We start from the raw sequence: 27998 nt of genomic DNA on the forward strand, positions 1-27998 counted from the left end.
ATCCAATTACCATGAATATATCCCTGCAATTTCCTTATACTTACAATCTGAGACGATGACGAATTCCATCATCTCCATGTAGACTATTGACATAGCATACTTTATTAGGGGATGGAGGAGAGCTCGTAAACATGATTATATCGATAATTAAGGGACGTGACCCCGCTACGACATGTTTCACAAGGGGAAACAGCATGTTGCTGTGGGTATTCTTGTCATAATGGAATGTACCTACACTTGTACAACATAGGCACGTATTGGTAACGCGCAATGGGCCAATCTAGAGACCAACTAATAACAAGTCTACTAAACGGTTTGCACAATTAGATATTGAAAATAGTTTCTATTCTGTAAGACAAATCTATTTTATCTATTATAGAAATAATAGATTTGTCGAGGTGAGCACTGAGCAGCAAAGGTTACTAGCATAATCAGTAACCCAAAGCCTATATACGTTTCAGCTACTTTCCCCTAAGTCTGAAAGCGGGATAGACCTCCTTACAAGCTGTTTGGAGTCATGATCTTGGAGAACCACGTCTACGTACATATACTTACTTATTTTCCATAATAGACAACACGTTTTACTAGAAATTTTCCGGTATCCTACTAATCCATATGTAACGTTTGGAGCCGATGCAGAGTAACGGGCAGAGGCAAGTCATTGTTTCCTTCAGCATCAAGACGAGACGTGTGGCGATCCGGGACACGGGCTCCATACATGTCGCAGGAAGATTTTCGCGAGGCAAGGTAATGACAAGTGGGCCGTAACACGTAGGCACGATAATTGGACGCAATGGCCACCGGCCGACGGCCATAAACGAACCGAGCGTGGGTCGAGCGACGCACCGTCTATAAGCACGACCAGGCCGGAGAGCCGCGCGCGCGGGCCCCGGCCTCCGCGCGGGGGCTCAGCGCGCCGTGGCCGCCCGGCTCGTAGATGTGTTCGACGATTGTCTCGCTTCTCCTTGACTTGATGTTTTCATTCACAGTGTTTTGCTGACGTCCGCTGTCTAGCTTTGTCTAATTGTTGTTTTGTATTATACTTTCGTTTTATTTCGACGTTACCAACCAACTGCTAGATATTGTTAATAAATTGCATACATTTCTACTCGTAACACTGCATTGTTGCAGCGATATTTAAGTTACAATTCTGATTAGCGGCACGACTTACTAGGCATGCTTAGTATGTTGGGCCTCTGCCAAAACTGTTACGAAGTAAAAATCAGGCCAAAATATATGTATATGGAATTAAGTCGGTATGTGGGGTAAAAGAATTCAATCCACCTAAATTAAAGACATTATATTTAGTTTCAGCTTAGTTACAGGATCGCCTTTACGGCTTTACTGTCGAGAATCAAGTAATAAAGGAACTATAGGTAATTCTTGGCAAAACCTTAAGGTAGTACCTACAGAAAATCATGTACAGATTTGCATCTAAAGCAAACAAAAGCTAACCAACGGTACTTCGATAATTACAGAATGTATCACCCTAAGGCTAATAGAGTTTGATCATGAAAATTGCTGTGAAACTACTTGCATATCAAAATATATCTTGAGGTTTTGTGACTGACCGAGCTTGCAGATCAAAGGTGACACTTTTATACAAGACACTAGTAATCCGTCGGTTTCCTGCACAAAAAATACGTAAACTCCGTAGTCCGTAAGCATTGAACACCAAAACGGCATTTAATGTAGTTGGGAGCGGCGTCTATTTCGGTCGTTGTCCATCCATCGGGAGCCTGTGATACACAGCTATTCCGGGCGGGGCAGGTTTTCGGGGAATGTCAACAAACGAACGGGCACTCATTCAATGAACTCTATGCATGCGACGCCGGTGGCGGCAGGCGGACCGGTCCGCGAGCGGTATTCATAAAAATTATGCTCCCAGACACGCTCAATGGAGTGCCGTCGCACTGCGCCTTTACATTTCCAAAGGCCTTTATGGCGTACGGATCGGATCACGTAACTCATTCTAAACGAATTTCGAGACGTGATGAACACAGAACTTGTGTTTTATATTGTTGCTCCAGTGATGGACTTTCGTTTGCGTGCACCAATATACATAACTGATATCGATGGGCCATTACTCAATTTCACAGCGCTAAAATATCTATTATTTCTGAACTGATTCGGTTGCAGACAGGTGTTTGTTGCACAAGTCTACGAAAAGCGATATATTCGCGTGGGCGGCGTGTGACGTGCTGACCTGGCCTCAGTACCTGATCTATAATATTATTGCACAACTAAAACACACAAATGCTTATCTAATAAATAAACTCGAACATGCTTGTTAGCATTGTTCACCGAGATCGGCCGGAGCAGAACTGTGCCGAATATTATGAATGTTGCTACGTTATTGAAAACTAGTTCAAGATTATAATAATTAGCAAAAGGTGCGGCCGTTATTCTTAACACAAATCTCGTCAAAATAAGTTTTAGGGCGTCAAGTAGATTGATTGTTAAATGAAAGATAATATTAAGGATTTAGTTTCATATAATTTTCTTTAACAAATGATCAATAGAAAATTGTATAATTAACAAGTAGCGTCTTAACAGATACTTCGAAATTATTAGTGTTGTAGGTAATATTTTACAAATACTTTGGAATGTTCATATAAACATCTCATATGAGTCAATGTACAGGGACTCCACGTTTCACTCCACCGTTACTGTTACACACTAGCTTATCAAATGCGGTGACAATTTATTAGTTTTTGGTGCAGAGCATGGCGACCGGACGGATACACAACATACGTCAAACACATGAAACTGCCATAGAATGGGCCGCGGGTCTACAGAGGTAAAACGCGCGTCCCGCCGCAGCTCTGTCATTTCACAGCCTATTTTAACAAATTTGCTATTTTTTTGCGTACCTCTCGCAGTGCCACCGTCTGACAGACTGACATAAATAGATAACAAGACAGAGAGCAACAGACTCACGAGGTGCTGCAGATTTGATTGTCGCTACTGAATAACTATAGCCTGCGTACATCAGTGATCTAAAACATTGCAACTTTGTTTGCTATTAAGGAAACATTAATTCTAATGGCATGAGTGATGAATAATAAGTAATTATCGAATATAAACAATCAAACACACAGCGGCGACACAGCACTTGCGTTGTGGACAGTCCACACTGCCGAGGCACTGTATTTTATACACCATCCAATGTTATGTTTCAATTTTTACAAAATACTAGACATAATGGAGATTCATAATGAGATTACAATTGAATATACATTACGCGAGGCCATGCTTAGCAGGGTGAAATGAAAATACAACCGTTAACCGCAAAGTTAGGCGCCTTGGATGCACTGATCATCGAGATTAACTAAATAAAGCAGTCAATAAATAAACGATCATAAATATCTAATAAATACCTACACGGGCTATATTTACAAAAAAAGCCTTCCTCATCGACGGCACATACTCAGCCTTTAAACAAATATAATACAGCACTATCCCAGTGGGATAACAGGTATAAATTAAAAAATAAAGCTGCCGGCTTAAGACTTGTATTACAAAATAATACTGACACCAGTAAAATACTCTATCCGCGAGATGGAATGTGCGGGCACTCGGCCCAAAACGGCAATAGGAACCAACTGCGCTACTCGCTGCCTCGCACAAGCGTACAATAAATTCATCACAAATTCTATTTGTATAGAATGGAATATTAATAAATACAATTAACATTGATTCACAATTATCTAAGTATAGTAGAGTAGCTGCAAGGGCACCAGTGGAGCCCATTGCATCACTGGTACTCTCTGCTACCTCAACAAACAATAACATGAGGTGTGCACACCAGCACACACCTTCCTCCTGCACCAAAGAGATCAATTCTGGTTTGTACTGTTTTGATTATCAAAAGAGTCAGACTGGGAATTGATCTCTTCAGCCCAGGATAGCAGCTCAGCCTTTTGTATCAGCAGATACAGTGCAAACAACAATATAACATATAACAGCTCTACGAAGCGAGTAGCATTAGGTACATAGTCGTTGTTCGATCTCACACATCCGATACACACTGAACGTGAACAGAATAATACAGATTACAATCCACAAAATGAACACCAGGGTAGGAGACTGAAATTTTTAACTTTGTGAAAAGGAACCCAGCACGGAACAGATCCGAGAGGTATATACAAAAGAAATTACTTCCGAATAAATTATAAACTTCGTAAAATAATTATCACATAAATTTCTCCTTATTATCTTCCGTTCTCTCCACATAACTTAACACATAATCTATCTATAATATGTACACGACATACAATATAAACAAGGGACGAATAGTCCGGCGAAAGTCCACAAGAGAGGAGCTAGTGATGCAGGTCCGGCGGCGCGGGCGCGGGCTGCGCGGGCGCCTTGCACAGCGCTACGCGGCCGCGCGGCGCCGCCACGGCCACCAGCTGCACCTGGCCGCGCTCCTCCGAGAACGGCGGCGTCTTGCCGCGCCGGTGCAGCCGCACCCACGCGCCGAAGCAGACTAGAATGGCGAGGAACACGGCGACGGTCGCGCCGCCCGCGATCGACGCTGTCTCCATCATGAGCTGCCGACTCGTAAACACGTACGAGTCGTCCAGGTCCTTGAACTCGCAGCGCTGGCCCACGAACCCGCTCCGGCACTCGCAGTTGTAGATCGGGCTGTCCGATATCACTACGGTGAAGCACACACCGCCGTTGAGGCAGTAGTACTCCGAGTAGTCGGGCTCGCACTTGAACGTGGGGAAGGTGACGTTGATCCGCTGCTGCGGCTGCGGCTGCGGGTGCGGGCGCTGCGGGCGCGCGGGCCTGGCCGGCCGCTTGGAGATGGAGCTCGAGCACGCGCCCGCCAGCGCCCAGGCGGCCGACACCACCGCCCACCAAACTACCAACGATTGCATTTTCCGCACGATCCGGAGGGTCGGCGCTCGCGGTACGTGCACGATTTTGACATTGGACGGTGACTTATGAGAAATCCGAGAGGCGATGACATGACCGCATTCGAATTTCGAACTGGAACCCTTCGCTCGCATCCGCGTCGGCGGTCCGCCCAGACATGTTTCCTGTGTTAACTTTTTTTACGACGACGATCACTCGCTCATGACGGAGGCGCGGTTTCTACGGGCGCCCGAGATATCGCATCGATCCCTCGACGAGCATGTCGAAAGTGAAACACTAAACACTGTTCGAAACTCTGATAGTCGTGGTTCACGATTATTCACGGAGCACATACACACAATGTCCCGTTCGAAAAGATATACACAAAATGGTGCTGAGAGAATCGCAAGCACACTACGCTCGGTGAGTTGTCTATGCGCGACTGACGGAGGGCGTCCACTGCATCCGCCATCTGCCGACGAGAATGAAATGCGGGGAACTCACTCGACGAAGCGCGCCTGTGTGCGTGCCCGTGTGCGTGCACGGGGAAATTACACTCGTATGCGTCACTTACTTACTAGTGTGAGTGAGTAAACCTTTTTTTTCTTTGTATGGGATTATGAACAAGGTATTTCTTTTTCTTAGCGATTCCGATCCTTAAGAAACCATTATTTGTGAATCCTTGAATAAGAACATTACTTTATCAAGTTGAAATACATGTTAAAAATTTGTTTGAAATATTTAGAAACTTTTTGCAACTTTACGAGTGTTGTTGTTAGGTATTAACAAGTAACTTATATCTTTCTATGCACATAAAATTACATACTACGTACTTGTATTTATGACGTAAGGAATATTGCACCCATTGACTCAGTGGGTAGCAGCAGGTTTGATATAATAATATAGTATTGAAGTAAGAATTAAATAAAACAGAAATAGGTACCTATGTTGTTTTATTTAGATATATAAAAATAAGTATCGATTAACTTCTAAGGGCTCATTTTTTACTTACTCATTAAGTACTTTTTTACACTAAGCTAAAACCGCATAATAACAGAACAACGTGCATAGAATATCATATGTATTTTCAACATGGCTTTATAACTTTGTTGAGACGTCCTAACTCCGTAGGTAAGTTTTTGAAACAGGTTGGCGAGACCTAACATCAAAGTTTACTATAGAATTATGCTAACATTAACGTTTGCTCGAACTAACAAGCTACTGTATTAGACAAACCGGTACATTGAATGTATTAAAATACCATAATTAAACTAAGAAAGTATTAATTCTTGGCATCGTCTGTTTATTGCGCACTTTTTCAACACCCGAGCGGGTTTTAAATATATAAAATAAGTCTGAACTTTTTCCAGTTAAAACGTTAGACAAAAGCAAGAAATTACAATCCTATAAGAAAAAAACCTAATAATTATTTTCACGTATAAATCTTGTAAGCATGTGTCATTAAGTGATCTTCATATTTAAATCTTGTTAGTCGATATATCTTATAAGAACTATCTAAAACTTAAGTAATTAAACTATTAAGTAAATTGAAGAATTTGAAGCACTTCTTGTTTTTTTAATTCTCTATAGTTAAATACTAGAAAAAAGTAATTCTATTAATAAAATAATGTGTTTATGGATTGATTGCCGCTCTATTTATGTTTTGATTGTTATACTAAAATAATTAGCAGTTAACATTTTAGGGTTAATATTTAATAAAAAGTTTTCGCTTTCCTTGTGAAATCACAAGTCAAAGTAAAATTGCTGCGAAACTACCCGGTAAAATGGAACGTTCTAGTGCCACATTCTGCAAAATTATTGCTTTTTATTGTTTACATTTAACCGCGTAATCAAAAAGACCTGGTTTCGAAGTGTGATCGAAATAAAAACGAAAGTTTCGGTTGTCATTTCATGAATATGTCACTGATATCGGCAACGTCAATGTCTGTCTCTGTGATTGCTAAGTGAGAGTTTGTTTATTGTTATTATATCGTACTGTAAATAAAATAAATAGTACATATTTCGTTTAATAAGTAATGTGATACAAGATAACATACCATGACAGAATCATCAAAATCGAAGTCTTCTTCTTTGAACTTAAATCCGTCACCCACTTTACAATGTAAAGATCTTCACGAATATCTAAAAAGTCGTTCCCCGCAGTTTTTGGAGACTTTGTACAACTATCCTACGATATGTTTAGCTGTATACCGGTATGTAAGCATCTGCTATTGATTAGCGTTTGGTTTTTGTTTAATTTAAACTTCCTTGGAACAGGTTTCATCCCGTTCTTAAACATTTGAGGTTAACTTTTAAAAATGAGACATTATTTCCTAAATTTATATACAGAAAACAATGTAATGATAAATATTGTTTTAAAAGTATCGTTGACGCAAATTGTGCCGTCCTGTTATGCTTATTGAAGGTGAATAAAATGTAATATGGGAGTTATGTTATTTTGTGATGTTTCAGAGAGTTGCCGGAGTTGGCTCGTCATTTCGTCATCCGACTGCTGTTTGTGGAGCAGCCGGTACCACAGGCGGTCGTCACATCCTGGGTTTCTCAGACATATGCAAAGTAAGAATAATTAGTCCTATGCTGTGTACTGTTGGCCAGTCTCATGTTTTATTTTATAATCAAATGTACTGCACTAAAGTTTTTGATAAAGATCTTGTTGTTCTATTTGCATAGCAAGAAATATAAAATCTTTTGAGCACAGTTTTGACCCAATACTACTAGAACATGATGAGTTTTGTTCTGTTTGTGTAATTTTCACATAACATAAGCTTTCTCCAAATGTGGTATGAAAATATCCCAGGGAGCAGGCAAAGTCATGTGAGGCCCTGTCAGAGCTGCTGGTGTGGCAGGAGGCACCCATTCCTGGTGGCATGCCAGGCTGGATGCTCGCTCAGTCATTTAAGAAGAATCTCAAAGTTGCTCTGCTTGGAGGGTGAGTACACCAGAGTTAGTTTAGCTAGAATAGTTTTTTTATATAATTCATAACAATGCAAAAAAAAAACTCCAATATCCGCAACCAATCATAGGACTTTGTAAATATTCTATGAAAATTGTGAATCTCTAATTTTTAAATAAGGCTTATCTTTCATATGTAGTTTATTTTCATTTTATAGTTGTTTATAAGTCCTTATTTGTTCACCGGCATTATTGGTTGGGGGATATAAACTAAGATTACCAACTTTAACCAATTCTAATTTCAGTGGCCGCCCATGGAGCATGTCTTCATCATTAGAACCTGATGGCAAGGCTCGTGATGTGGCTTTCTTAGATGCGTATGCACTGGAGAGGTGGGAGTGTGTGCTGCACTACATGGTGGGCAGTGCTCAGACAGAGGGCATCAGTGCTGATGCTGTGAGGATCCTGCTACATGCTGGACTCATGACCAGGTAACATGTTAAATCTAAAATTGACAACTTTTACAAAATAAAACACATCCTGTTGATGTTTACTTGATAGATGAAACAAGATTCAAGATTCAAGAAACAAGAAACAATCTGTCACAGGCAATGTATTGCCAGTGAAATGATCCTTACCAATATAATTAAGTATCCTTATTACATATTTATCACCATTTTCTCTAGAGATGCGGAAGATGGGTCGGCAGTGATTACTCGCGCCGGATTCCAGTTCCTCCTGCTGAGTACTTCTAAACAGGTAAAATTTATTTTTACCTTTAACCCTATTATAATTGTGGCTGTGGACGGGAGATGCCGCTCCACGCAAATTACGAGTCACGATAATAATATTACTTAAAGACGTGGTAGACCCCTGAACTCTTCAAATTCGTAAAATGCATAATATATAATATCTGCTGTGAAACAATAAAGTTCAATTTATTTTGTATGTAGACCTATAATTTGAAGAGGTCCTAAACCTGCTTTATAAACACATTTTAGTTTCGTCATTAAAATTTTTCATATTTATATGTTTATTAACAACAAGTATCTGTCCCAGGTGTGGTTGTTTCTGCAACACTACCTCCACACGGCTGAGAAGCGCAGTCTGAGCGCGGCGGAGTGCCTCGCCTTCCTGTATCAACTTAGTTTTAGTACACTCGGAAAGGTACGAACGTTACTGAGAATTTGTTTTCATTTTTATTTATGTAACAGTAGTTTCGAAAGAACATACTTAATGTTTCTTTTTTCAGGATTATAGCACTGAAGGAATGAGCAACAACATGCTGGTGTTTCTGCAACACCTCAGGGAGTTTGGACTTGTATACCAAAGGAAGGTTCGATACTTTCATAAGTAGTAACTTGCTTTTGTTTGTAGTTAATTTATCGGTAGCCTAGATTTCATTATTTTATATAATTTTGCAATATGTGAGCTCTGTAAATAGTAAGTTATTGTTTGTCTCGGCAGCGCAAGGCCGGGCGCTTCTACCCGACGCGGCTGGCGCTGAACATGGCCCGCGGGGACTCGACGGGCCCGCCGGCGGGCGTGGGGCCGGGCGCCGCGCGCGGCTACATCCTGGTGGAGACCAACTACCGCGTGTACGCCTACACGCAGACCAGCCTGCAGGTGGCGCTGCTGGGGCTGTTCACGGAGCTGCTGTACCGCTTCCCCAACCTGGTGGTGGGCGTGCTGACGCGCGAGTCGCTGCGCGCGGCGCTGCGCGGCGGCATCACGGCGGCGCAGGTGCTGCGCTACCTGCAGCAGCACGCGCACCCGCGCCTGCTGGCCGCCGAGCCCGGGGCCCAGCCCGGCCTGCCGCCCACCGTCGTCGACCAGATCAAGCTCTGGGAGAGCGAGCGGAACCGCTTCACCTACACCGAGGGCGTCGTCTACAACCAGTTCCTGTCGCAGGTCACTCTCAATACCACTAACGTAGTATATGCTAATTATGTGTGAATATATTCCTTACGAAACTGACCTAACATTAAACCCCTTACAGGCGGACTTCGTGGTGCTGCGCGACCACGCAAAGCTGCAGGGTGTGCTGACGTGGCAGAACGAGCGCTCACGAACCATGGTGGTCACCCGCCAGGGACATGATGACGTCAAGAAGTTCTGGAAGCGGTACTCCAAGACATCCTAGTGGCAGAGCCTGGAAATAGGCTGGGAGAGACAGATATCAGGCTGCTATTGGAAAGAGAACCACACACAATTGCTACCAGTTATAGTGTGCCTTTGTAGCTAATGATGGCCTCTAAGACATGCATGTTGAAGGTGTATATGAGTAATATCAGCAGCCACAATGTTTACCAATATTTTGATAGACCGGAGTTACGCGGTAAGGTAGATAACTTCATCATGTTTCTTATAATGGATGCCTGGATGATAAATGTCGAAAGTCGACAAAAATAAGTATCGATTCAAAGGGAATGTGAAATGGGTAGTGCCAAAAGTAAAATTGTTGGTTATTGTATAAGAATAAGCTTAAACCAGCTTTGAGTTATGAATGACGAATAGTTGGGCAAGTGCTAAGTTTTCAGCAGCATACAATGAAATGTACGCATAATGTTTGTGTGAGTAGATCTCAGTCTCTTTGTATTACTCGGCGCTGTGCGGTACGGCCGATTGTGTAAATAAACATATTTTTCTTAACCATTCGTTTTATTAATACAGTACCAATTTACGGCAAGACTGAGATTATCGTGGACTATCACTAAGTTCGACAGCCATGGTAGCCAAAGGAGTGTAAGGAAAAGGTAAATAAAACACAGGTATTTTAAAAATAATATCTTTATTTCACATTGAGTTAACCCTAAATCACACCTCCGTCCATACCTCGCGCTGTCACTCGCCTCGATAGTCTTAACTAATAAGTCTTATCACAATAGTCGACAGGCACCAGCCCGCCTAGTTTCTTTCCAGTAAAAATCATCAAAACCGTCCAACATGTACTTTATTTCAACTTATAATTAACAAATACTATTGTCGGATTTACGCAGTGCTCGCTTTGCTCTGATTGTGAATGAATTCTATACCCATTATTGACTAAAACAAAATATTTTTCTACACGAGACCCAGTAATGCTATTGAGTTTAGAAAAGCAACATTTTAAGCTTTTTTTACAATATATCATGTATTTTGGATTTTTTAATATTTAATTACGTTTTATCTAGTTTGTTTTCTATAAGTATTAATATTTTTAATAATAGACTTGGAATATATAATTATTCAATACATCTCCTGTATATGAAACTGAACGTCATATTTCATTACAAATAGTTTCGGTTTTCCCATACACATCTTAAGAAAAATTAAAGATTTCTTGAAAAGTGTTATTTCTTACGACATTCAGAAGCGATATTTTTAATTGACCGGGGTTTTATTTTTTAATGTGCACGCAAATTGTCTACATATTGAAAAGTAAAGCTGAACCGAATAACTTGCTATCTATGGGTCAATGAGTGTGGAACAGAGCGGTAGTAGCCCCAGTCCCGGCCGCAGCAGGCGTGTCACGGCGTGTGTCAGCAGTCGGGCGGCGGCGGGGCCCGCACGGGCGCGAGCGCGGCGTACAGCTTGCTGACGGCGGACTGCACCGCGCGCTCCACGCACGCGTCCGGGCAGCGGACCTCCTGCGGGGGGCGGGCCATGTAGGGACTAGCTTCATGCAAGGCTTTCAAAATAATATCCCAACTTGTGGTGGAAAGTAATGAAGACTGCAAACAAAATTAACTCCTTCCTTCTGTACAATGAATTCATCTTCTTCTCCTGTCAGTGGAATCTATACAGTACACTCAAAATCACAGTCAATTTAAACACCTTCCATAGTTAATTACCGGCACAGATCTTAAGCGCTCAAAGGAACAGTGGGGATCGCTTTGCGCATCGTAAAATAACACTCCGATCAAATGAATTGGCCGGATGCGTACTCTTCGTCTTCAGGTGCATGCAACTGCATAAAAAAACGAATCACTCATGACGGCTATGACGCGATGCGCTGCGGGACAATCACTGCACTTGAGTCCGCCCGCGCCTCACTTCATACCTCAAAAGGAACAAAATATCACTTCTGCTCAAGATCCGTGCCGGTAACTATACCCCTTGATAATCTCTAGTATCCTACTCACCATACTGAGCAGGTCGATGTCCGCTCGCTTGTCGTCCACAGTGACGTACAACTTGTCACCCTTGAACATCTTGGGCACAGAATCCTCGCCGAACATCTCCTGCAGCATCTCGATCACGCATTCCTGATAACACGTACTAGTTGTTAGATTTGGTAGACATCATCACCGTACCCTGCCCTTATCCCAATTATTTTATTTGTGGTTATATTATCTATTTTAATTGATGTTATCTAATAAGTAACATTTGCTAGATCGGGTAGACATAAACTAATATTTAATCCAAGACTAGTAGATTTTTTTTTATGACAAAACGCTTTTTGATATAAACATGACCTGATGTTGAACAGTCTTGATTTAGGCAATTATTGCTATTGCTGTACACTTAATAGTCACATACATTTCGTTATCAGTGTCTACAAATTTCTATAAATATGCTAGCATCCAAGGTCTTATGTCAGTGAATACATGGATGTCCGCTGTCACGTCATTGTCAGTATGTCCGTACTTGTAGGTGACCCGTACTCGGCAGTGAGTAGTGCCGCTCACCTTGAAGTGCATGCGGTCCAGTTTGGGCGCGAGCGGCAGGTGTCGGGGCGCGGGGAGGGCGGAGGCCGCCAGGATGGCCGCCACCAGCGCGTCCGCGTACATGTCCGACACCGGCTGGGCCGCCCACTGTCACAGACCGTGGGTTCAGTCATATATAAAATTTCACCCATATAAATTATTCATAGAAATACCCAATACGGCATCTGAGTATTTCGTCAATAATCTACGACTTATTAAGATCTAAAAATATAAGATTGAATTCAGATAGGTGGAAAATTCATATATAATACCGAATTACAGTCTATTCTACTCAATAGAATAAATTTAATCCGCTGAAACTGCTGAAATTGGAGCCAATCTTAACGTTAGCTACCTAGATATCGACATAAAAAAGTCATTGAATATACTATGAGCATTCGGTAACCTCTAGCGTGATCATGTTGTTCTCGACGGTGAGGTCGACGCAGCCGTAGACCCTCCAGCGGGTCTCGCTGAGGAAGTCGATGCTGCCGGCCAGCTGCATGACCACGTGTCGCAGCAGCCCCACCGAGCCGCTGTAGTGGATGGACTGACGCTGGCTCACCTCCGACTGGCTCAGCTCCGTGTATTCTGGAATATAGGACACTCATACAGGACGCACGCTCGGGTCTGACGACAAGGAATTTCGACGGCCCTAATAGCGCCGTGTATGAAGGATTGCAACGCATTGGCACGGTGGTTCAGGTTTAGTCAGTAAGAGTCTTTCACTACCAACTTCCTCCCCCGAGGGAGGGGTGTCTATGAGGATTACCCAGCTTTAACAAAAAAAAAAAGGCCCTAATAACGCCATCTACGGACGCTTGTTCTAAATCTGGCTATTTTTTGTTCAGTGTGATTTCAATGCTTGTGAAACTCACTGCAGTACACTGTACAACACAATTCAAATCAAATTGTAGAGTCTGTACTTCAATATTTAGCTATCTACCATAGGCTCACAAATGCCAAATATCTCACTGTTCAGATCGGAAGGTGCCAGTATGTGGTAGTTGAAGTTCCTCTTGACCAGGATGCCCTGCAGCTGCTTGCCGGGCTCCGGCTTCTCCATCGCCAGGGTGCCCATTACCTGCAATCGACAATTATCTTATAACCCCATTCAGGCGAGACATGTCGTAGCTTCGATCAGTAAAGGACTAAGTCTTAGTGGCTTTGGGCGTGAGACTTGAATATTTGTGGACCGCAACTCAAGTATCAAATTCCTTAGTACGAAAGTCTTTTTCAACAGGGAACTGAAGAAGGACCACATTCGACCAATGAGGAACGAGCCTCAATTAATATTGTTACTTCGGTTAATCTTTAAAAAAGATTTTCGTAAAGTAGCAAATCACTTAGATATTGGTAAACAATTTGATACGATTCACCCTCGTCAGTATACCCCGTATATCAGCAGGTATCAAGTACCGCAGTACATTACCTTGGCGGTCTTGTCCCCGCGGAAGGTGAGTGCGAGCTGCTGCGTGTTCCGCGGCGTGTGTATCTGCAGGCGGCCGCGGTGCTCGCGCTGCAGGGCCGCCTTCAGGCGCGACATCTCGTTCTGCTCGCCGTGGACCAACACCTGACACAACCACACTTTGTATAAGTACTATTTTGTTTGTAGTAAGATTAGCAAGAGGAGAAAGTTCAAAGTAATTTTTTTGGATGGTTTATGAAGTCAGAAAAACCAATCGTATTTTGACGTGCAATATGCATGTGAAATAGAAAAAAATACTGCAGTAACGCTCTTAGTAGCGTGACTGCAACGCTACTAAGAGCGTTACCGCAGTATTTTTTTCTATTTCATATGCTTTGAGTAAACATGGTGCCCCTTTCCTGATTTAAAGCACGGAAGAGAACTCGGAGCATTGTTTTTCGTTAGTATAATAGAACATGTAAAAAAATTAAGATTGTCATTCTATTTCATTCTAATTTCTATCCCAGTCGTAGGGTCTGAGGGACTGGGGGCAGATTTACAAAAAAATAAGCCTTTTATTCACCGTTGCTAACTAAGAGTCTGTTTACCGATGATGAGCTTCCTATCATAAGAACTGCGAAAAGTCCCATAGAAAATATCATTCCTCTTTTGTGGGTTAAATTCCAAGGTAAGGGAATTCTTACCACATGCGGCGGCTTCAGTATATTGATGAACTCTGACGTCTGCTGGTAGTCGGTGTGAGCTGAGAACGAGATGTAGTCCACGGACATCTTGAGCGGCAGCTTCTGCCCCGACATGGACGTGATCTCCTCGGGCTCCGACAGGATCGTCTTAGCCAGCGTGCCTTCCACGCAGTAACCTTAGTGCCGGAACAATGACATGGGTAAAGCGATGAACTAATTTGTTTGAAAAAAGTAAAAGGTGATCCAGAAAAACTCAGGCTCGATCTGTGATCAAATTCTTATCTTGATCGCGATTTATAATGCACGAAATAGATTAACTGAATAATGCATTTGATCTTTTAATATCTAGATATTTTAAAATCTTATATCTCAGCTGCTGATTGTGACCTAAACTGAAAGTGTGACCGACGTCATGAAAATTTAGAACTATACGGACTGAAGGTTACGCAAAGAAAAAATCCTTCTTCATAAAAAATGGAGACAGTAAAAGTGAATAATATTTTTGGTGAGCTTGCGGAATCTTTTTATCTTGTACTGCCACAAAAAAAAATATTATGTGGTAGAGAGCCGTAAATCTATGCCGTGTAGAGAGCTTCCATGCTTCCAAAATTACAAAAATATTATTCCATGTCATGTCATGTCATCTGAGGCCGTAGAACAAAAGTTAGAATATTAGTATTTATTTGTACAATTTCATGAACTTATAATTCTCCTATTTACACGTAACTTACCCGCAATAATGACTCCATTCTTGGGGTCGGTGCACCAGGACTCGAACAGTTCCCGGGAGAGCCCCGACTGCATCATACCGGGGGACGCCATGATCACGCAGGGGCCGATGTCCTCGAAGTGATCTATACCCTAAAACAAGCAAAAGCTATACTGGTATACTACTACAAGTGGTTAAAACCCCACTCCCGCACTAAGGAATTTCATCTTTTCGGCGCAGGATGATTCACATGCATAAAGTACATTCGGATTTGGCATTTGTGGAGCACACAATTTATTTATCGCCGAGATCGAACCCGCAACACCTTGCGCTATTCGTGTAGTCATTATAGTCAAAATGGTACTTAATTCTAATATGATTTGAGCAAAACGAAAAAGTGAATATCCTATGTCCAGGCAAGAACGTTTTATATAAAGGAGATCTGGGTGTCCTAAATGAATAAGACCAGATAACACATATCTGAAAACCTTCAATTTTACAAAATTGAATTAATTTGCTTCTGGTGATGAACATGCTAATTAAATTATTACAAATAAAGCCTGTCCAAATGTTTTAAACTAGAATAAGGGGAACCCTTTATCTCGGATTAGACAATCAAGACACCTGCTATTACTCAGTAATAATCTTCCTTCAGAATCCCAATGAATACAATTTACGTCTTACGTCATTAGTATTAAAGTTTAATTTAGCTTGTTAAGACACAAGTGCCGATTTTCAACTATCTGTAGCAACGAAATCACGTTGATATTGGGGTACAAGGTCATACCTATTTATGACGTTGCTAAGATACGCGGCCCGCTACTGACAATGAATTCATACATTTACTGAATTTCAAGAAAGGGGAATAATATATACTAATTTATAATTTAACATTGTTGAGTTATTAAAATACCTTTTGCAATTCAAAAGTTGACAGGAAAATTGATTTTATATATCGCTGCTTGTTTCATCTTTAAATAGATTTAGCCTGGTTTTGTATCTACGCCATTTTTGGCTATTTATGATAGAACTACAACAAACTCGATATAATTAATTAATCATAACACTTGTGAGATTAATATTATACGATAAGGTATAATATGATAATAAACAGTATATCGTAACTGTGTGAAGTTTTTTAATCTGTAGTGTTGTTGCTAGCTGGGCGGCCGGCATGTGTAGCTGTCATTGTTGAATATATTTACGAAATAAAGTGAGTTATTTATTTTTGTGTTCTTAAAGGATATTTGGTAGATATAGTGGTGTCTGTTACTCTTCTATTATTTGATTTGTTAAGTATAGATTTTTATTGTCAAGCAAAACTGTCATGTAAAAACAGGTGTTGTAATATTACAGTATAATATAGTTAACTTTAATTTAAACATAAGGGGATAACCAGATCAATAGGGATAAGTAATTATAATCACGTTATGTTTTGTCCTTTTAATCTTCGAAATTCGTTTTTAACGTTGAAGCCAATAACAAAGTATTCTGTCACGGACCCCAAACCTACACCTAACAAAAAAATGTATTCGCATTATTTAATTAAATACATGTAAATGTTATATATTATTTCAGCAATGCTACCGGAATTCCTGAAATCCCGTTTAATCCAATGGCTGGAGGATCACCGCGAGTTCGTGGTGGCCTTCTTCTGCCTCCCCGCTAGCTTCATATTCACCGTGCTACTGCGCGCGCGCGCCTACCTGCGCTGGCTGAGCAGCGACCCGCAGCGGCACGAGAGCGCCGTCAGGAACATACAGAGCCAGGTCGGTGGAGATGACGATCGTTTAGGTTTTGACTATAAGTTGGACTGGTTAGCTAAATATTATGATTCATTAAGATTACGGGAACAAGCTTCGAGGAGAGTGAGACTGTTTGGTGGATTGATATTTTAAGTGATTGATTTGATTGATCGGACAAGAATTTTAATTAGACGACCTATTAGAAGATTTTTGAAACGCGATCCCTCCGTATTTGCCTAATACAACTTGCACTTTTAACCGATTTAAAAAAGGAGGTTCTAAGTTAGACCTGTTTGTATTATCTGGCGTTTGACTGAAGCAATTTGGATGCTGTTTTCAGAAAAGTATTTGTTATATCAAGATAGTTTTTTTAACCAAATAATGATCAAGACGATGTTTATCCTCAGTTGAACACGCTTTCAACACGGGAGGCTAAAATTTGGAAGAGCTTAACCTAACCACAATATTTCACACTGTAAATTGATCTAAACCTTAATTCCTATTCCAGGTACAACAATGGAACAAGCTACCGCGTCAAGACCGCCGCTTGCTCTGCACGTCGCGCCCAAACTGGCTGTCTCTCTCCACGACGTTTTTCCAGAAGCACCTCCACCACCAGGTTCCCATACCGCTGTACGATATCCTGGAGCTGGACGAGCAGGCCATGACCGTGAGGGTGGAGCCCATGGTCACCATCGGAGATATAACGGAGTATCTCATACCGAAGGGGTATTCGTTAGCCGTCACTATTGAACTGGTTGATGCTACTATGGGAGGTACGTTTGAAATAATTATAATTAATTAGCTATTTAAGTCAAATTATGAAGATACCACAATACATGGTGTATAAAAGAGGTATCCATCATAATTTTTAGTCCCTACGGAGAAATGAATACATATCCAAATTGCGACTTTACTTGATAATATATATATGGTCTGCTTCTAGGTCTGGCCTTTGGAACCGGAATGTCAACCCACTCTCACAAAGCTGGACTCTTCCACGAAACGATCACCAGCTACGAGGTGGTCCTCGGCGATGGCTCCCTGGTCACCGCCACTGCAGACAACGAACATTCGGACCTCTATAAAGCCCTGCCCTGGTGTCACGGGAGCTTAGGTTTCCTCGTCGCTTTGACGTTAAAGATCGTCAAAATAAAACCCTACATCAAAATCAAGTACATCCCGGTGCGAGGACAGAAAAAGTACTGCGACATGATTCGAGAACTTTCCGGAACTTACGAAGCAAAACCCAAGGTGTTCCCTGACTACATCGAAGGTACTATATTCAGTAAAGACGACGCCGTCATCATGGTTGGTGATTACGCGGACTATGACCCGAAAATACCTGTCAACAGCTGTTCCAAATGGTACAAGCCCTGGTTCTATAAACACGTCGAAACGTTTTTGGAGAAACGGGAATCTGAGGAGTTGATTCCGTTAAGGGATTACTTATTAAGACACAACAGAGCTATATTCTGGGTGGTGGAAGACATGCTGTCGTTTGGAAACAATATGCTCTTCAGGTATCTATTTGGATGGCTGCTTCCTCCCAAACCCGCTTTCCTCAAGTTCACCACGACGCCAGGAGTAAGAGCGTACACCTTTACCAAACAAGTTTTCCAAGACATCGTATTACCGCTTCAAGAATTAGAGCGACAGATCGAATTGGCAAGCGTTTTGTTCGAGAAATTCCCATTACTAGTGTATCCGTGTAAAATTATTGATCACGGACCATCGTCGGGTCAGCTAAAGAGGCCTGACGCGAAGTACCTCGTCCCTGGTACGAACTACGCAATGTATAACGATTTAGGCGTTTATGGAGTGCCGGGGAAGGTTAAAGAAAAGAAGCCTTATAACCCTGTTGCCGCTATGAGGAAGATGGAGGAGTTTACACGGGAGGTCGGCGGGTACTCGTTCCTGTACGCAGATATATTTATGACTCGTAACGAGTTCGAGGTTATGTTCGATCTGTCGTTGTACGAGCAGGTGAGGAAGAAGTACAGCGCTGTCGACGCCTTCCCGCATTTATACGACAAAGTGAAGCCGGAGATCGATGTGTTCGAGATCGGGGAGAGCAATGCTATCGAGTAAAATCTTTAAAACTGTATCTGTATGTGCGATTGAAATATGTATTTAAATACAAACGATTACTATTTTTTTAATTTTAATAAGATCTGAGCTAGAATTGTGGAGGCACAAAAAAATGAGAGATAAAAAAGGTAAGCTATATGTTTATATCCTACCTTCAAGTTGGAGATATGTCTGAAGACGAAGGGGTTGTTAATGGCGATCTGTCGGCGGATCCTGTCGTTCATGGCGTTCACGTAGGTCTGGTACACCGCCATGCACTTCTTGGCGAGCGACGACGCGTAGTAGATGGGGATGTCCTGCAGCTCCGGGTGAAGCGACCAGTACTCGTCTGATGATGAATCATATCATTCAGGAGATGTCAATTTAAGCTGTCATTATATCTTAGTGACATGGTCGATTGTGAACTTCTAAAGATAATTGAATTAAGATGATTGGTATAAGGGTAATTCACGTTTGGATAGAATTTTGTGGTATTTACATTCTTTTTTAACGACTTCCGCATCCAAATTCCTTAAACTTACCCCTGTTTTGTGGAGGTGTCACAAACGTTCAAGTCACATGCACGCCAATATGGTTCTCAGGACAAGCATTCGTGGATCACACAAATTCTTATCGTACGCGGGAATCGAACCCGCGACACGTCGCGCGCAGTGGATTTGGCGTGTTGAGTTCAACCATTCTGCTATCCTGCAGCTCTCATCATTTGTACAGTCAGCAACGGATATCCTGGAGAATTAGGTGGTTTACGATCTCTCTACAATATTTTAAACCTTCTATCATATTGGCGATCAGCAAGTTTTCAGTGGTGTTTCGCCTAATAATAATAAGTAACAGTAGTTCCGGGTCAGGTTGAGTATTGAGGAGCTTCGTTACTCAGCTGCTCCTGCGTGCAGCCTGCAGTACTGACCCAGTATGAGCAGCAGCTCCTGCGCGCGGCCGAGCGCGAACACGGGTATGAGGCAGCGGCCGCCGCGCTGCACGATCTCGCTCACCAGCCCCGTGAAGCGGCTCTCGCGCTCCTCGCGCTTCTCGTGGATGTGCGTGCCGTACGTGGACTCCTGCGGGATATGCAACTAGCTATAGTATTGCTGTAATCCTATTTAAATAAAATATGCTTATATCATGAATTACTAAACTTAGTTCATCTTAATTGAGGCTCATGTAAATTAAAACTGGCAAAGTTGGACCTTAGGATCCAATTTGTTATAGTAAGTCTTAAGAAGAAACTATGTATTAAGTTGTTACAAATAATTTATATTTTACATTTATGTTTTTAATGGGATCATATTTTACCGTGATCAAAACATCAGGGTGCACGGTGGGTATCTCGGCTGCCATCAAATGCCTGTCCTCTTGCCTGGAGAAGTCCCCGGTGTACAATATCTTGACTCCAGCTATCTCTATCATGAACATGGCGGCCCCGAGCACGTGTCCTGCGTTGTACGCCCAGAAGCGCACGCCGCGCACGTCCTTCTCCTCGTGGAAGTTGATGGTCTCTATGCGGTCCATGGAACCTTCCAGATCGGATTCCGTGTACAGCATTTGTTCCGTAGATATGTTGCTGGAAAAGGAAATTATTGATAATTACAAGCTCATGTTCGACTAGAGAGTCGTAGTGCGGCTTTTATAACAACAGCATTATTTTTTAAGGATTTAACCATCGAAATAAAATAATTATTTTTTTCAAAAAATAAATGCTTTTTGTAGCCAGCTGGAGTCAACATTTCTTAACTGGCTACCCTTAGAAAAATCAAAACAAACTCGGAGATAATGGTCCGTTTTCTAGACAACATAGTGTTTTCATCATGAGTAAATAACTGCAGTGTCTTTAATGGACTGGACTTTGGATGAAAGAGCAAAATCAATCTGAGCAGACCAGTGCCTTCAAGTGGTGTGTAGGTCTAAAATACCTCATACAGCTCAACTATTTTTGAGGGGAAAATGCATAAAGCCTTAATAATGAAATTTTAATGGTTAGGAAATTTTGATAGTTATATGACTTACCTGACTTTAATGTAATCAGAGACCAGCCACCTGTAGATGGCTTTGGTGGCATGCGTCATGAACACGCGGCCTTTGAACGATGTCTTCGTAAGGAACCAGGGGAGAGCGCCGCTGTGGTCCAGGTGAAAACTGAATACGAAACAAACATTAATCTTTAATTCTTTGAGCTAGCAAATTACATTACAACTGTTTCTGAGGGTAAAGGTCTTACAGTTCAAGCAAACACCATGGTGTTTATAAAACAAGCAGTATATCATGCCCCCTGTGTTGGTGGGCTAAAACACACACAAAAGGGCCAGAAAACATTGTGATTTCTGCATGGAGATGCAAAAAACATCATATTCATGACTAAATAGTCCTGAGTATGATGTTTATGAAGCCTTATAGAGAAATATCTTTAAGGCTTGCTACCAGATATGACCCATTTCTAAAATTATGCTTTTTATTTTTTTATTATGCTTACTGCCATAATTACATTCCAAATTTGATCTTAGTGAATATTGAATAATAAGTAATCAAGAATTGTATGCTTACTGTGATATAAGAAGTAAATCCACCTCATCAGCTTCAATCAGGTCCACAAAAGGTAATGCATCCATGCCTGATAGACCAGGATGTATGCCACAGTCCAACTGGAAAATAAGACATTGTTGAACACTGCATTTTAGACTCAGGTTCATGTTTTTTTCTCAAACTTTATGAATAAGTATAAAGGTGATTCCTGTGCCCAGCAGTATAACTTTTTTATGATGTTCTAAGGAATTAATAAAATATTAATATTGATAGGGAGATGAAAGGTGTGAAATAAGTAGGCACAATAAAAAAATGAATGGAATAGTGAAAAAGTTATAAAAAAATTACAAGATTTAAGTCCATAAGCATGAAACTAAAATAAATTGGGGAAAAGAAAAGACCACTTGTACACTTGTGACAAGTGAAATCAAACAAGTACTCATTTTAACCTGTTGCATAGAGCTGGAGGTATTCAAAAGAACAGATCAAGACTTACCATGATCTTTTTCCCTTTAAACTCCAGCATAATGCAGGACCTGCCTACTTCTTGACCAGCACCCCTGTGAGAAAAAAATACAATTTGTTGTTACTTAAATTTATTTATACTAAATAAAAAGTTTATTCAAGGAACAAATAGCGTCTACAAAGTAATTTACGACACAAACACCGGGTCTTATTATTGCAGGCAAATGCTTACAATGCGTAAACTATTCCGCGTTACCATTATACGGTGAACAATAATTATCACTCCAGTATATCAGCTCATTTCATTGCCTATAAAATGAGCCTCAATTTAATATCCGCAAAGTATATAAAGGTAGCAAGCATGTTCTCACTTTAGTATTAATTGTTTTACTAATACCAAACTTATAAAAAATATCCAAACAAAATAAAGTTAGAAATATTTACAGTGGTCTTATCGTCAGCTGGTCACTTTCTTCCATAGGCACCGGATCGGTACCTTTTCTTGGGTTCGTTGTCATGATTTAAGCTGTAAACTCACTAACATGTACTTAAATAACTTTCGAACAGCTTATTTAGGAAAAGGTCTGTTATATTTCTGAAAAAGAGATTTGGCAAACAGTACGTCTGTACCGGTTACAGATAGACAAACTGACAGACTAACTATTAGGTTATGATAATGTAGCCATACAAAAAATAACATTGAAAGCCCATTAAGTATTGGTTTGTTTCGGAATAAATTACAGTTAGGCAAACAACAGTAAAAAAAAAGAATTGAGTAAAAGTTATCAATTAAATAAATTATATTTATGCAGAAAAGACTTTGCTTCTTCAAGTAAACTATTCGAGAATCATGCTGCAGATTTTATCAGTCTGTCAAATATAACGATTTTGACATTGACAAGATAATCACAACAACACATGAAACTCATGAAAGCATGTGTATAGCGAGTCGACGTAGTAATTTGGTTATAATTGATCGATATTTATCAGTTTATGAATAAAAATCATGCCTAAACCAATATTATTTGATGAGGAATCAGAGGAAGAGGTTACACTAAAAACCGAGAATGATTACGCAAAGAAATATGACAAATGGCGAGAAAAGGAAGAACTGCATAAACGTAAGTAGAATTTACTTTATGTTATAACATGAACAACTACTTAGTTTAATGGGTTCTCATGATTTATTGTTTATTATATGACAGTGGAGCAGAAATACGGGTCAAAGCCATTAAATTCTGATGGAGAACCTACGTCTGACAGTGAAGATGAGAGTGACGCGCCTCCTGAGGTAAGCGAGGAGATGGAGGCCCAGTTCCTGAAGACATTATCACTGCTGAAGACGAAGGACCCGAGAATCTATGACCCACAGTACAAGTTCTTTGATGAGAGCCAAAAGAAAGAACCAGGTATGTTTTAAGTGTTATTTTTTTTAATAAGTCACCTTTGCCTACGTATTCTTGTTATAATCTCGTGTGTGCTATCTAAAGAATTGACTTAATCATAAAATTACTGATTTGTTTTTATGTTTATGTTTATGATTTCAACTGCCTTCAAATAAATATTAAGTCAATCTATGTTTCAGAAGAAAAGCCCAAAACAAAGCAACTGACATTTGCTGACAGTGATGATGACGATGATGATGGCAACATCTTTAGCATTGAGAAGAAAGCTGAGATCACAGAGGATAAGAAACAGAGGAAAACTTCAGAAACTAAGGTCTTTCCTATTTCTTTATTGTTCTCTTATTGCTTTGGTAGTTAGTAATTTTGTTAGTGTCAAACTCATACTGTATTTTATATTATCCACAGGAAATAAAACTGAAAGAATATTTGACTGGTGAGGCTGACCACATAGATGATCCAGTGGAGAAAGACCTGGCGCCACTGAAGGCGCTCTGGTCTGACCCCAAGCTGAATGAGGGTGAAGCCTTCCTAAGAGACTATATACTTAACAAACGGTGATTGTAATGTTATTCACTATCTTTTTTTTCCATGTGATCTTCTTTTTTAACTACTCATTGTGGACATAGAAATGAACAACTTAGTTGAAAGAAATCAAATATAATAAAACCAGTCTATAGCAATGTAAGTGATCAAATATAAGTTTGATTCTTAGGCATACATCAACTCTAAGCATATTTAGCGTGCTTAAAAAATTATACATACTAAATTCAGAAAGCACATCATAAAATATGTGTCCTGTGCCTGATCTCTCTCCATATGTACCATCGGGCTATACTCATTCTCAATGTTATGGCAAGAGAATATGGAATGGTCAAGCTACATGCCTTATGTAGGTGTGTGCTGCTGCCCTGAAAAACCGAGGCATTATATTGTGTGTAGGTATACTGTATGTTACTCAATCATAGATGTCACAACAAAATTCCACATGATACAGTTATCTGGAGGAGGGGGATGTAGGCGACGCCGAGGACAAGATCCGTGATGACGAAGAGCTGGAGGCGGACGAGGAGCGCGTCGAGGAGCAAGGCAAGTTCGAGCGCGCGTACAACTTCCGCTTCGAGGAGCCCGACCAGGAATATGTGAGTACCATGTCGTGATTGATGATGATACAGGTTATGCCCTGAGTTAGAGAGTTGTTGATAAAGAAAATATATATTATATTGTTGATATATAATATAAAATTTGTTTATAATGTTTTCTATTTACGAAATCGCTAAAATAATAAATTAAAAATGTTAACTAATTAAATTGGAACCATATAAATAAGGTTTAAATAGTATTTTAAATGGAATTCACACTATTAACTCTAATATATTTCCAGCTGAAACGATTCCCTCGCACAATGAACTATATCCGTCCGAAAGACGACAAACGTTCTCGCAAACGTGCGGAAGTCCGCTCGCGGAAGGAGGAGGAGAAGCAGAGAAAAATGGAGGAGATCGCGCGGCTCAAGGCGCTCAAGTTGAAGGAAATACAGGAGAAGATAGCCAGGATCAAGGAGGTCACGGGAAATGAGGAGCTGGCTTTTAAGGTGCGTATAATGATGCATTTTATATGCGATAGTTTGGCAAGACGAACTCGACGCACTTAATTGATATTCTGCTACTATTTATACTAATATGTTGCCCCAAGTTCAAGGATCAAGAACTGGTAGTCGATGGACTTATTTATCATTACCTCATTATCACGTAATGAGTACTTGGTTTTTTTTTGCTTCGACCTTTGTTAAGTTTTCAAACCAAATATGTATACAATGACCGTTAAATGGCTCTCTGTACCCAGGAGGAGGACTTGGAGAGCGAGTTCGACCCGGCGGAGCACGACAAGCGCATGCGCGAGATATTCGACGAGCAGTACTACGGAGACGCTGACGACACCAAGCCCGTGTTCCCCGACCTCGATGATGAACTGGAGATCGGTGAGTAAAGATAAAGGAAATCTTCTAGCCGTGCCTCTCCTACTAGTGAAGGTCAGTAGTATCAGTAGCCGTTACTAGTTTACTAGATGTCCAAGCAAACGTTGAGATAATGTCCGATTCTCCGATCTACCCAATATACACACAAATTTCATGAGCATCAGTTAAGCCGTTTCAGAAGAGTTCAATTGCGTACATGCACAAGTGTGGAAGATGTGCAAGAAGTAGTCAGGGGAACATTATAGGATTAAAATTGGGATTTATAGTAACAATATAATGTAATCTGATTTCTTTACAGAGAACTGGGAGAAGTACGAGCCTGAACACGAAGCCGTGCAGGAGGACGAGGAAGGTCCGCACTGCGAAGATGACGACTTTAATGTGAGTATAACTTAGGTAATGTAAAGATAGCGGACACCTGATACGAGTTGGTTGGCAAAATTTATATTTAAGGCAGCTTTACTTTAGAGTAACATTGAGATCATAAGGTTCCTGTTTTTACGTCTATTAGTATGAAGGTTATGTTAACTGCAACAGAACTAAAAAAATCAATTTCTAGTACTTATAATACTCTTACCCTACTTTATTAATCTTATTTCTAAGATGAATAAAAGGACCAATAAATAATTTCTTAACCCCATTCTGAATAACTAAGCAATAATATTTCTTCACCAGATGGACGCCGAATACGATCCAAAACAAGCTCGAGGGAATCTTCTAGAAGAATTAAAGAAGACTCTTGGTAAGAAGCGTAGGAACAGAAAGAAGAAGTCCAAGTTAGCAGAACTGTTATCATCGGAGAAACCCAAGTTCGTCCCGACTGTGGAAGACAAGACTTATGATCAGTACATGGAGGAATACTACAAAATGGATTGTGAAGATGTGATAGGAGGGGACCTGCCGACAAGGTTCAAGTACAGGGAGGTCGTGCCAAACGATTATGGACTTACTGTTGAAGAGGTTAGTGATTGCTTTGTGTTGGATTTTTGGTAATCCTCTTTTCCCTTGTGTGGTTTTGTCTAAATAATTTCTTAGGAAATTATCTTAGGACTGAAAGTAATGTCAAAGTAGAAAGAGAAAACAATGAAATATCTAAAGATTCGTGGTAGAAATTTCAGAACAATAAATTGATATTGAATTTATAAATAAAGGAATCCAATAATTCGTAAGAAAAAACATTATGCAACCCCAATTACATCTCTCACAGATTCTTCTAGCGGATGATAAAGAGCTGACACAGTGGGTGCCTCTGAAGAAGATCCTGAAACACCGTCCCGACAACGTAGAGAAGGGAGACGCCAAGACCTACGCACAGAAGGCGGCAGACGTGCGCCTCAAGAAGAAGATCCTGCCCAGTCTGTTCAAGGACCTGCCTGAGTGAGTCACACCCTTCGTGTAAAGGATACAAACTATTTGTACACTATTGGTAACTGAAGTCAACTCAAAAAGTCCCAATCAGCTGACAGTGTTACTGTGTTTTATATCCGGATTTTTTTTTACCTTGCTGAATTTTAGTAGGCTGGATTTAAATTATATGATCCATGGTTAAAAACCAGTTTGAGTCCATGGTTTAATGTGAGGTTAAGATGTCAGCACATTAAACTATTATTTTTAAATTCGCAGGGAACCAGAGATCGTTGTGCCTATAGAAGAAACCAAAAAGAAAAAGAAGAAAAAGAACAAACAGAAGAACACAGAAGATGGTACTGTAGCGGAGGCTGAACAAGAACAAGCCGAGGGAGAAGTTGTTGAAGAACTAACCGAAAACAACAAAGTTGAGGAAACCTCGAAAAAGAAGAAGAAAGACAAACATAAGAAGAACGCGACTGAAGAAGATCAGCAAATAGAAGAAGGAACAAATCCAGAAGTAAATGGAGATGTTAAACAAAAGAAGAAGAAAAAGAAACATAAAACTGATGGTTTTAGTGTAGAAAATGTAAACAATGATAAACCTACTCAAGAGACCTCACAGGATAATGTTATAGTCAGAGAAGGCAAGAAAAAGAAGAACAAGCAGAGTAAAGTTAATGAAAATGGTGACTCTGTAGAAACTAGCGCTGCAAAAGAGCAGAATAAAGATAGTTCGCTAACAGACTCCAACGAAACTCCGTCAAAGAAGAAAGATAAGAACTTGAAACGTAAAGCAGACACAAACGCAGCAGAACCAAGTAAGAAGAAGAAGAAAGGTAACAAAGAATTCAAGAAGAATTTCAAAAACGATAAGTTTAAGAATAAGAATAAAGTTGGTCAACCTGTCAACCCTCTAGTCAACCTGTCAGATGAGAGGTTGAAAGCATTCGGGTTGAACCCCAAGAGGTACAAGAACTTCATGAAGTTCAAGAAGTTTTAAGAGATTTACAAATGAATGTAGATTTGTATATATCAAAATATCAATAAAATTATGTTCAGTGTAAATGTAAATAAAGTATATTTTTCTTTTTTTTCTATTATCCTCGTTGATAGGTTGAGCTATGCTTGTTAAGGTTATTAATGATGAAATGAAAAAAAAAA

The 27998-nt window shown here is 40.6% G+C and overlaps 5 protein-coding genes across 7 annotated transcripts; 3 read left to right on the top strand and 2 right to left on the bottom strand.

Moving 5' to 3' along the window:
* Positions 1-2476: 2476 nt before the first annotated feature.
* Positions 2477-5616, bottom strand: LOC113502007 (pro-epidermal growth factor-like). The gene has a single exon (XM_026883365.1). It carries the CDS (start codon positions 5019-5021, stop codon positions 4326-4328), a length of 696 nt encoding a protein of 231 aa, XP_026739166.1. The 5' UTR covers positions 5022-5616; the 3' UTR covers positions 2477-4325.
* A 1085-nt stretch (positions 5617-6701) lies between these two features.
* Positions 6702-10431, top strand: LOC113501999 (general transcription factor IIH subunit 4). Its single transcript, XM_026883352.1, has 9 exons — positions 6702-7079; positions 7339-7443; positions 7685-7816; positions 8085-8270; positions 8466-8538; positions 8839-8946; positions 9032-9115; positions 9247-9690; positions 9779-10431. Exons 1-9 carry the CDS (start codon positions 6925-6927, stop codon positions 9920-9922), a joined length of 1431 nt encoding a protein of 476 aa, XP_026739153.1. The 5' UTR covers positions 6702-6924; the 3' UTR covers positions 9923-10431.
* Positions 10432-10553: 122 nt separating this feature from the next.
* Positions 10554-22769, bottom strand: LOC113501978 (cleavage and polyadenylation specificity factor 73). 2 transcript variants are annotated; one of them, XM_026883320.1, is made up of 15 exons: positions 22551-22769; positions 22138-22201; positions 21663-21760; positions 21129-21257; positions 20418-20685; positions 20032-20182; positions 19277-19452; positions 15311-15440; positions 14580-14755; positions 13900-14040; positions 13443-13551; positions 12874-13058; positions 12450-12575; positions 11904-12026; positions 10554-11408 (listed from the first exon to the last, which is right to left on the bottom strand). In XM_026883320.1, exons 1-15 carry the CDS (start codon positions 22622-22624, stop codon positions 11301-11303), a joined length of 2058 nt encoding a protein of 685 aa, XP_026739121.1. In that variant the 5' UTR covers positions 22625-22769; the 3' UTR covers positions 10554-11300. The 2 variants fall into 2 exon arrangements, with proteins under 2 accessions (XP_026739121.1, XP_026739130.1); XM_026883329.1 differs by lacking the exon at positions 10554-11408 and adding an exon at positions 11415-11544.
* LOC113501990 (delta(24)-sterol reductase-like) lies at positions 16393-19188 on the top strand. Its single transcript, XM_026883341.1, has 4 exons — positions 16393-16501; positions 16867-17057; positions 17542-17809; positions 17980-19188. Exons 2-4 carry the CDS (start codon positions 16869-16871, stop codon positions 19122-19124), a joined length of 1602 nt encoding a protein of 533 aa, XP_026739142.1. The 5' UTR covers positions 16393-16501; positions 16867-16868; the 3' UTR covers positions 19125-19188.
* A 249-nt stretch (positions 22770-23018) lies between the features above and the next one.
* On the top strand, positions 23019-27981 carry LOC113501963 (protein KRI1 homolog). 2 transcript variants are annotated; one of them, XM_026883306.1, is made up of 11 exons: positions 23019-23227; positions 23312-23515; positions 23695-23825; positions 23918-24066; positions 24507-24651; positions 24894-25103; positions 25355-25490; positions 25786-25868; positions 26163-26447; positions 26695-26864; positions 27111-27981. In XM_026883306.1, exons 1-11 carry the CDS (start codon positions 23113-23115, stop codon positions 27835-27837), a joined length of 2355 nt encoding a protein of 784 aa, XP_026739107.1. In that variant the 5' UTR covers positions 23019-23112; the 3' UTR covers positions 27838-27981. The 2 variants fall into 2 exon arrangements, with proteins under 2 accessions (XP_026739107.1, XP_026739100.1); XM_026883299.1 differs by having other exon boundaries at positions 23020-23227; positions 23692-23825.
* The last annotated feature ends 17 nt before the right edge of the window (positions 27982-27998 follow it).

The sequence above is a fragment of the Trichoplusia ni genome, chromosome 2 (genome assembly GCF_003590095.1).
Source record: "Trichoplusia ni isolate ovarian cell line Hi5 chromosome 2, tn1, whole genome shotgun sequence".
Classification (NCBI taxonomy): Eukaryota; Metazoa; Arthropoda; class Insecta; order Lepidoptera; family Noctuidae; genus Trichoplusia; species Trichoplusia ni.

Bases quoted from the DNA above. Each gene is read 5' to 3' on its own strand.
- LOC113502007 (XM_026883365.1), bottom strand. From the start codon at position 5,021: ATGCGAGCGAAGGGTTCCAGTTCGAAATTCGAATGCGGTCATGTCATC.
- LOC113501999 (XM_026883352.1), top strand. From the start codon at position 6,925: ATGACAGAATCATCAAAATCGAAGTCTTCTTCTTTGAACTTAAATCCG. The intron at 8,271-8,465 runs GTAACATGTTAA...CATTTTCTCTAG, and splicing joins CATGCTGGACTCATGACCAG to AGATGCGGAAGATGGGTCGG. The intron at 9,116-9,246 runs GTTCGATACTTT...TTGTCTCGGCAG, and splicing joins GACTTGTATACCAAAGGAAG to CGCAAGGCCGGGCGCTTCTA.
- LOC113501990 (XM_026883341.1), top strand. From the start codon at position 16,869: ATGCTACCGGAATTCCTGAAATCCCGTTTAATCCAATGGCTGGAGGAT. The intron at 17,058-17,541 runs GTCGGTGGAGAT...TTCCTATTCCAG, and splicing joins TCAGGAACATACAGAGCCAG to GTACAACAATGGAACAAGCT. The intron at 17,810-17,979 runs GTACGTTTGAAA...GTCTGCTTCTAG, and splicing joins GGTTGATGCTACTATGGGAG to GTCTGGCCTTTGGAACCGGA.
- LOC113501978 (XM_026883320.1), bottom strand. From the start codon at position 22,624: ATGACAACGAACCCAAGAAAAGGTACCGATCCGGTGCCTATGGAAGAA. The intron at 21,258-21,662 runs GTAAGCATACAA...TTTCGTATTCAG, and splicing joins GATTTACTTCTTATATCACA to TTTTCACCTGGACCACAGCG. The intron at 11,409-11,903 runs GTGAGTAGGATA...CGCCCCCCGCAG, and splicing joins ACATCGACCTGCTCAGTATG to GAGGTCCGCTGCCCGGACGC.
- LOC113501963 (XM_026883299.1), top strand. From the start codon at position 23,113: ATGCCTAAACCAATATTATTTGATGAGGAATCAGAGGAAGAGGTTACA. The intron at 24,652-24,893 runs GTGAGTACCATG...ATATATTTCCAG, and splicing joins AGGAGCCCGACCAGGAATAT to CTGAAACGATTCCCTCGCAC. The intron at 26,865-27,110 runs GTGAGTCACACC...TTAAATTCGCAG, and splicing joins CTGTTCAAGGACCTGCCTGA to GGAACCAGAGATCGTTGTGC.